This window comes from Triticum urartu, chromosome 5A (assembly GCF_056163025.1).
Source record: "Triticum urartu cultivar PI428250 chromosome 5A, HENAU_Tu73, whole genome shotgun sequence".
In the NCBI taxonomy this organism is placed as follows: domain Eukaryota; kingdom Viridiplantae; phylum Streptophyta; class Magnoliopsida; order Poales; family Poaceae; genus Triticum; species Triticum urartu.
The window spans coordinates 599,197,905-599,207,560 of NC_141877.1; the positions used below are offsets into that span (position 1 = coordinate 599,197,905).

The 9,656-nt window shown below is 47.3% G+C and overlaps 1 protein-coding gene across 1 annotated transcript; it reads right to left on the bottom strand.

Annotated features, from left to right (window-relative positions):
- Positions 1-8,629: 8,629 nt before the first annotated feature.
- On the bottom strand, positions 8,630-9,449 carry LOC125531583 (uncharacterized). The gene has a single exon (XM_048695932.2). The coding sequence runs from the start codon at positions 9,388-9,390 to the stop codon at positions 8,965-8,967; it is 426 nt and encodes a 141-aa protein (XP_048551889.1). The 5' UTR covers positions 9,391-9,449; the 3' UTR covers positions 8,630-8,964.
- Positions 9,450-9,656: the final 207 nt, after the last annotated feature.

The window sequence follows — 9,656 nt, forward strand, 5'->3', positions numbered from 1 at the left end:
CCTCTAGCTCCTACGTGTGTACCGCGCGGTAAAAGCAACTTCTAGGTTTATCGGTAGGCTAGCACATACGCCCATGCACTGTAACGAAAAAAATTAGCGTTATGTGCAAGCAGAGAGCTACATAGCGATATTTCCATGAAGAAAATGCTAGTTGTCTCATCCAGCAAAAAGTCAGTTAATTGATTCTTTAGCTGATTCTTTAGCGATATTTTCTTATACGTGATTTTTATTTGCGTACGACCAAGTATTTCAAAAGGCCAAAAAGTCAGTTAATTGAAGAACAAGTACAACATCCTCTTACTCATCTCATCTCCGGCCGTGTACTTATGTGCCCAGACGTAGTCAATACCGCTGGCCGCGACGACAGATGGCAAATACCTTAGGGCGTGTTTGGTTACATTGTCGATTCAGCCTGGCCCGGCGAACCTGGCTCTATTGAGCCGGTTTGAGGGGATGCAAGCCAAAAAACCTCAGATGCACATAGTTTGGTTGCCTGCATGTCCCTAGTTGCATGAGACAACCAATTTTGACCCGGCGTTTGGTTGCCGGCATTGCATTAGGCGCACATATGACATGGTGTTTGGTTGCAACCTGCATAAGGTGTTGTCACCATTTCTAACTAGTGCTGAGCTTACCACACAGAATCTGAACATGTAGCGCCATCTACTTAAACAAATGATAGTTAATCCTAACTATTATCAAATGACAGTTCAAATTATTAAGAGCCATTGGCTAAATAGGGGCTAGTTCATCGGTGCTACCAGATCTTCCTCTTCCTCTCCTCTTCTTCTACTTCTGCTTCTGCTTCAGCTGCTACTGCGCTGCTGCTGCTTCTTGTTCTTCTTCCATCTGCTTCAAATCCTGCACTGATCTCTGTTAAGCCACAATGCCTCTGCCCACTCCAACCTTTTGTTCTTCCAAGCGTCATTGTCAAATGCCTCCACAGCATGGCCGGAGCTAACAACATCGTCAGGCTCGACATCTTCCTCCTCAGGCACGTGTTCATCAAAGCCCCACTGGAGGATCCAGTTATGCAGAATGCAACAAGCAAGAACTAGCTTAACCTGAGCGGAGTATGGGTGGAATGACTTCTGATCCAGGATCTTAAACCTATTCTTCAGAGCTCCAAATGCCCTCTCAACAGTTACTCTAAGGCTGGAGTGTCTGAGATTAAATAGCTCCTATGCAGTCCTAGGATAGTTCCTACCAGAGAACTCGTTGAGATGGTACCTTGTTTTCCTGAAGGGTGGAAGAATACCCGGCCGACATGCATAGCCAGCATCTCCAAGGTAGAACTTGCCATCGGGGATGTTGATCCCATCAGGTCGACTCATGCTGTCGGTGAGAATGTTAGCATCATGCGCTGACCCCTCCCAGCCAGCCAGCACATATGTGAACTTCAGATCAAAGTCAACAGCAGCAAGCACATTCTGGCTTGTGTAGTGCTTCCTTCCCCTGTATGCTGCTGACTGTGACCTAGGAACTCTGGCAGTGACGTGAGTACCATCTATTACCCCAATGCAATCCTGAAAATGGCATCACAAGTCTGTGTTAGTGCTCAACTTGAACAATACAAGCATATCAAGCCATGAAAAGTGTATATTGTCAATGCTCACCTTGAAGTATGTATACCATCTTGGGCTTCCGCGAATCTTGGGTGGAGTCTGGCCAGATGGTCTCCTGATCATCTCTCCTCTAAGCTCCCCAACAGCATAAAGCACCTGCTTGAAGTACCTAGAGATGGTCTCTATTGATCTCCTGAACGTGTTGTGAATGACCCAGAACCTCTGGTTATGGCCAACAACATGGAGGAACATGGCCACTTGCTCTTGGACACTGGTGTTGATGCTATCTTGTAACAGCCCCCTGCTCCTGAATGTCTCGATAAGCCTGGCAAATGGTGCTCTTTTCATTCTAAGTATCCACAGAGCCTCGACGTCATTGCAGTTGTAGATGTAGTTCAGATTTTGGATCCTCTCCTGTTCCCGGGGAAACAATGGACCATAGCAGATCAAAGGTCTCCCAGCACGACGAACAGCTCTCTGGTGCATGAACATGACCCATGCCTGAATCACACTAATCAGTGTTGCTGCCTGGATTATCGGCCTCATCCGTGCGTCCATAACCTAGTCGACATCGACGGTTCGTTCAGTGGGAAATCGATCCTACACCTAGCTTAATGGCCTAACCACTGAGCTAACAAAAGGGGGGAGGGGGTGCTGCTTACCGGCATCAGAGACGAGGACGACGTAGGGGGAGCCATGGCACAGACTGGGTCGACCAGATGGTGGCCAACAGCAAGGGCAGCACCAGATCCGCCGCAAACGCCGCCGCCTCTTCCGCCGCCGCCTATAGCACAGATCTGAAATCGCAGCCACCGCCAGTGGTGAGGCAGTAGGGATGGAAGGGGGGCAGTGGCTATGAGTGAGCGAGTGAAAGGGGGGTGAGGCTAATTTGGCGCCGGGACGGCGCGCCAGATTTCCATCTCCCGCCATCCCCCTCGCCCTCGCCTCGCTCCCGCCCGTGCGACCTCGCGCCGCACTCAGCCTGGCTCGCGAGAAACTGCCGATCCGAGCGTTTTCAGCGAGCCAGGCTCTGGGCTGCTTTGAGGAGCGTGCAATGCAGGCCCAACAGGAAAACCGGGCAACCAAACAAGCCTCTCCCTTCCCGCGCGGGCCTGGTTGGGCTCGATGCGGGCAACCAAACACGCCCTTAGGGGTGAGCCTCTTCTAGTATGTTCTCGCTCGGGAGGATCACAGTTCTGGCGACACATCCAAAGGATCAAGGAGGACATCCGTGTAAAAATTTTCTTCTTCATAGGGAATGAGGATGGGACCCAATTTTGGCTGGACCCCTGGTTGGGTACCGAGCCTCTAAGAATGAGCTTCCCTGACTTGTTCTCGATTTGTTCGGACCCACTATTAATTGTTTCCATGGCCTTTCGATCTGTACAGTGCAATATTCAATTTCGTCGTACTTTTGGGCAAGCAGAGAGTGACACTACAGGTTGCCTTACCAATGGTGCTACTGGACTATCCAAACATCGTGTCTTGACAGATCTCTCTGACAGTGAAGTTTTCGGTGAGCACGACATACCATGCTTTATGCCAGTCACCTACCAACCCGTGGTTTTCACCCCTGTGGAAAGCCCCTCTGCCCTTGAAGACTAGGATCTTTGTGAGGCAGCTATTACGAGAGCGCATCCCTTCGGGGATTGAGGTACTTAAGCGGCATGACCCGGGTGATGACTTGTGCTGTTTATGTGCGGCACCGGAGACTGGGACCCATATCCTATTCTCTTATATGTCGGCACGGGTCTTATAGACGTTCGTTTGCGAGGCGCTTGGGCCCGACTGGGAGGCCTTGAACGTCACGGAATTCCCCTGGTCCAGGACTACGCGCCATACGCAACATTGCCCCCTATTCTGGCTTATCTTTGTGGCGATGTCATGGACTTTTTGGACAACACGTAACAAAATGGTGATTGAGAAGGTCTTTCTGAGGCAGGCGTCTGACTCCTTCAAATTCCTCGCTTTTCGTCAACACTGGCACCCGCTCTCGAGGCAGCGTGACCGCGATCGTCTCGGTCTCATGATGGATGCGCTTCTGGGTACAACGCGTCGACTGTCGTCCTCGTAGGGCCGCTTGGTGGCAGCTACTAGTTGTTTTTTCCCCTATTTCTCTTATGTTTTTTTTGGGTATGATTGTGCCGTTGCTTTAGCCGTCGTTCTTGATCCGAACTTTAGATACAGATTGTGTGGACCGTTGCTTTATCTATAAAGCGGGCGAAAGCCTATTTAAAAAATCAGACTACGGCGAATGAGCTCCACCGGCCGGCCACGCCTCGCGGTCGGCTTGGTCGCTGCTCGGATCGTAATCATATGAGTGCTGCTAGACGGACGACACTGCTCGGACGATTTTTGGAAGATGCTATGGATCGAGCCATGCATGTGTAGGAGCAGGCGTCACACGGCCGTAGGATCAGGCGTCGTCTCAAAATCGGGCAGAGAGTGTCGGCCACAGAGTACTTCCGTAATCATATCATGTGCCCCCGGTCCTGATGTAGTATCGACGTCTGAAGACATTATTGTTGTGTATGAATGTATATGCCAACATTGTCGTCTCCTCGGAGAGGAGTCCACAATCTCGGTTTAATTCTCATGGGGAGTGCAAAGTACCTCCTTCCTTGCATGCCCCGTTTAATTAGCTCACACCTGAACCGTGCTCATTGGCCTCTCGTCCATTTTGTCTCATGTCTCTGTTGATTTCTAAGGATGCTAACAATCTGCATGCCACCGCCAGTGTGTGGTACAATTCTACTTCCAGCTCTACAACACAACTCTAGACCACTCATTCGGCTGAATCTGTTGATCAAATTCCTGATGCATCTCACTCCTAACGGATTTCACCATCTGACCGCCGCCGGCGACACTAATCGTCCTTGTCAATTTTGCTCCCCTCTTTCACTTGATCATTGTCCTTCTTGCAAACATGATTGTGTTGCACGCCAAACTAGTTATTTATATAAGGTCAGTGAATGAACATTGTGTGTGGCCTCGACGTTATTCCTTCACCAAACTTCACATGCCAATTGTTGTGGCCATTTATTACTACCGCGGCCGCCATTTATTTAAACTATGAGTGATTTCATTTTTCACTGACCTTATATAAATAACTAGTTTGGCGTGCAACACAATGTTCCGGCGTGCAGCTTGGCCAGCCTTGGCCAGCCCTGCCATCCCAGGATTCCGGCGGGCTCTGGTCGCTGGATCTGGTGGTTTGTCGACGGGCTTGGGGCTGGTGGGACAAGGATTGGGGGGAATCTTTGGCCGGCAATGACGGCCATGATGTCGATGGTGCTCTGGGCTTCTTCCTCCTACCCGTAGGCATCATCGAGGTCTGCTCCCCTCCCCTTCCCTCCCATGGGTGTCCCTGGTGAAAATCAAAATCCTTTGGATTTGGCGGCGGTGGCGGCGCTCCGATGTCGTTCACCTTCTTGAAGGCATGGCCTTTGGACAATGGGAGGGCGGGCAATGCTCTCGCGCAGGTGGTCGCCCATGGCCATTGTTTGCGGTCGGTGTGTTTCATTGGTGCAGTGCTTAGTGGCAGATCGGGTTCCTGCTGGAGCTCCGGTTGTGTCCTGTGGCGTCGTGCATTTTTCTTCTCACCACGTCTTCGTTGGTGCTTTCGTCCGGCGGCTGGGTCATGCGACGTGGTGGGTTTCAAAGGCAACCATCGCAATGGATGAGGTGTTTCACGAGATGAGGTGCTGGTGCATGTTGTCCTACCTTGGGCCTCTGGTTGTTCAATATCCATGCATGCTCAAGGGGAGCAACTCTGCCATGCCGATGGTGCGACGCCCTATGAACCAGGGCGAGAGGACAGGTGGTGCCTTCTTTGGTGGCGGAGACGGATAGTGTGACGCCGGTGTTGCCTCGAGGATTTTATGACATATGGGTTTTCCTCCAGCGGCAAACCACCTCCCTGGCTTCGACTCCTCTTCAACAAGATCGCAGCGTCCATCAAAGGCCTTTTGTTCAAGCTTCTGACTTTGTGCTATACGGTGGCCTACTAGCGGCAAACCACCTCCCTGGCTCCGTCTCCTATTCGACAAGATTGTGGCGTCCATCAAAGGCCTTTTGTTCAAACTTCTGAGTTTGTGCTATACGGTAGCCTGCTAGCTGGCTCTGTAGTTTCATGTATCCTTTTGTTGTTTCTATGTCTCTGTGTTGGTTGTGTGGCCATCATGTCTGTAAGGGCGTCATTGATTTAACGAATTTAAGCACTAATATGAAGTGATGGACAAACACAAGACACAAAGAGGATAAAGCAAGTATTGAGTGCAATATCCCTTGTGTGCTCTACAAATTCAGAAGATCATCCAGAAAACAACCGTCAACAACCATTTTTCATTACACACTTATTATTATCAATAGTATTGTTCCATATTTGGTCGAGAGAAACAACCAGAGACAGCTCGAAGGTGAATAATCATGTCACAACATATACAACATATAGACAATAAACTAAACACATTCAACCACATCGCCATGAGATGCGCAATGGCTCAATTGCTTTCCGGTGCGATTCACCGATGCTATAGCCTGAATGGCTGAATGTGAGCACCAAGTTGAGCAGACACGGCATAGATCTGCCAGCCCATCCTAGTTCCATGTGGAAATCTGGAAACGGATTTTGTTGTGTTCGATCGGATCCACGCAACCACGAGACATGATCTAGGTCACTCGTCCCACTCACCTTCAACGAAATAGGCCGGCAACGACCACCCCCTGGCCGTGGAAAGGGAGAGCACCTCCTCCCCCGTCATGGGGACGTAGGGCTCTGCCTCGTATGACACCTCGCCGACACGGACGCCGCGATCCAGCCGAGGAGCTCGATGACCCAATGGGAGCGCCGCACCGGGGCACCCAAAACGAGCCCAATCAAGTTTTCTTGAAAGATACCTAATATGAACCCGACTCCAAATCTCTACGAGAATATAGTACCTTTTTTAAGTAACTTTATTTAAGATTCGTGCAAAGTTTTAAGGTGTACCAAAGCAAATCTCTTCCAGTAATACTTCAACTAGTAAGGTTGTTCTCGTGCCCTATTCCTGTCTCTTACCTCTTGCTCCTACTATGTATAGCACGGTAAAAACAATTTCGGGGCTTATCGGCCATCAATTATATATCGAAGCGCTCATGGGTCGGTTAACTGTTTTTTTTTCCAGTTTCGGCTGGATACAATAACCATTGGATTTGCAAAAGAACAGGTGGATATGTTTTTTTTCTCCAACAGTTCCCAAATCAGATCGCACGTTTCTTTCCTCTCCACCCCTCACCATTTCCGTCCTCTCCCTTTCATGGAGTCTGCGAGTTTCTTTCCTCTCCACCCCTCACCATATTTTAAATTACATAGATGTTTTTAAATATGTGATCACTTTTAAAATGCATGAAGTCCTTTTAAATTTACACTAACATTTTATAAAAACATATATGCACTTCTTTAATTAGATGAACATTTTTTAAATACGGGAACACCTTTTAAGTTACATGAACATTTTCTAAAAATGTGAGAACATTTTTGAAACTCCATGAACATTTTAAGAAAAAATTGAACACTTTCCACATTATGAGAACATTTTTTTTAGAATACTTCGTGAACACTTTCCACATTATGAGAACATTTTTTTAGTAAAATTCATGAACACTTTCTTTATAAACAAGAAAAACATTTTTTTAGTTTTGGACACTTTATAAGTTACTCCCTCCGGTCCTTTTTAGTTCGCATATAAGATTTGACTGAAGTCAAGCCTCGTAAAATTTGACCAACTTTATAGAAAAAAATACCAACATTCAAAATCTGAAATCAATATCAATAGATGTGTCATGACTTAAAGTTTCATATTGTATAACTTTAGCATGGCAGATATTGATATTTTTTGATATAAATACGGTCAAACTTTGTGAAGTTTGACTTCAGACAATTCTAATATGCAGAGTCAAAAGGACCGGAGGGAGTACATGAATGTTTCTAAAATATATAAACACGTTAAAATTACATAAATATTAAAAAACTAGAGCACTTTCTTTAAAATTATATGCACGTTTTTTTAATGTGTGAACACTTTTTTCATAATTACAAGAATAATTTTCAAAATAGTTTAATTTTTATATGTACTAATGTTTTTATAACACACAAACAATATGTATGTCTTTTTTATTATGTGTGTATATTAATTATAACAAAAAATTACCTCAAAAAATTATAACAAAATAAAGATCACAGATGCATTGTGGGTTTTTGTTGTTGTCAAGGGAAACACGTTTTGTGCAAGTAGTCTAGGGTGCTACATCTGAGGTTGCACGGAGTTAACAAAGGGATCTTTTCTGTGATTGTATTGTTGAAAAAACAAAGGCATCTTCTTTGCTATAAAAGAGGGACTTCTATTTTTTAGTGGTATTTTTTATTTAGTATGAAATCATCATTTCTCCTCATGGAACTTCTTTTTGAATTGAAACAATCGTTGGTATCTTTCATCCATCCAGGCTCGAGAAATTGGAAAGGACGGCGCTACTCGTAGACAAAAGTTAGCGATTCCGTTTGTGCTGTCTAGACAAAAAAAATTGCTCGCTTGGAAAGGAAAACCCTCTTGAAGAAAAACCACTCAGTCTTGGGTCCTAAAAAACTAGCTACCTGATTTTTTTACAAGATTAAGAAAATGAATTACGTATTACAAAACAAAAACTCATGAAGTTTATGAAGTCACGAAATTTTAAAAATGTTGCAAATTATTATTTTAAATAACGGTGCACCCTCGGTACCCTTACAGGCGGTACATCGCAACACCCCTATTCGCTGGAATAAGAAGAATAAAGCAATGGTATCATGCTAAATATCAAGAAGTTCTCATGGTGTGTGCATACAGGTAAATGATGTATGCAACTATGAAGGCATTGACCGCACATTCTTAGGACACAACTAAAGAATGGTGCTTTAAGCAGTAATATTAAGTGATGGACAAACAGATAAAAATCCATGGGAACAAACAAAGAGGATAAAGCGAGTGTTGAGTTGAGTGCCATATCCCTTTTGTGCTATATATGAATTCAGAATATCCTCCAGGACACAACCGTTAATTACCATGTTTCATTCCACTATAATAATCTTCAACCAGAGACGGCTGAAGGTGAATAATCATCTCATAACAAACATATAGACAATAAACTGAACACATTCAACAGCAACACCATGAGAGATGCGCAATGGCTCAACCGCTTTCCGGTGTGCTTCACCGATGATATCAGCCTGAATGTGAATACCAAGTTGAGCAGATACAGCATAAATCTGACAGCCCATCGTCTAATTCCACAAGGAAATCTGGAAACGGATGGAGGAGTATGTTTTCTACCGTTCGATCGAACTCATCGAATAATCCACGCAACCGCGAGATCGGATCTCGGTTCACTCGTCCCGCTCACCTTCGACGAAGTAGGCCGCCGACGGCCACCCCCGGGCCGTGGAGAGGGAGAGCACCTCCTCCTCCGTCATGGGGACGTAGGGCTCCGCCTCGTACGACACCTCGCCGACCCCGGACGCCGCGATCCGGCCAACGAGTTCGGCGACCCCGCGGGGGCGCCGCACCGGGGGCACCCAGAAGGACCCGCCCGGCACGAAAGGGAGCCACTCGGGCGTGGCCCGCCGCACCATCACGCCGTGGATGGCCTCCTCCATGCGCCGGATCCCCACGACCTCGACCGACGACGGGTCCTCCTCGGCGAGGTCGATCTCGATGAGCTCGACCTTGGTGGAGAGCCCGCGGAGCGGCGGGAGGACGGAGGCGGTGGCCGGAGAGGGGCGGGCTAGGCTTTGCGCGAGCAGGCGAGCCATCGGGGAACGGAGGCGAGGAAGATGCGGTGATGGGGAAGGGAAATGGAAGGAGATAGGGACCGCGAGAGGGATAACCAGGTGGGTATCGTGGTAGGGCCCGAGTGTTGCTAACGTGGGCCCGCTTGTCAGTGACGGTGTGTAGGTCAGGCCCGCTTGTCAGTGACCAAAGTGATTCCTCATGTCATACACGGTGAAAAAAAAATATTTTATACCCGCTGGCCTAGGTTTTTTTTAAAGAAGTCCATATTTCACTCTCAAATGTGGCC

Excerpts from the sequence above, each read along its gene's own strand:
- LOC125531583 (XM_048695932.2), bottom strand. The coding sequence starts at position 9,390 with ATGGCTCGCCTGCTCGCGCAAAGCCTAGCCCGCCCCTCTCCGGCCACC.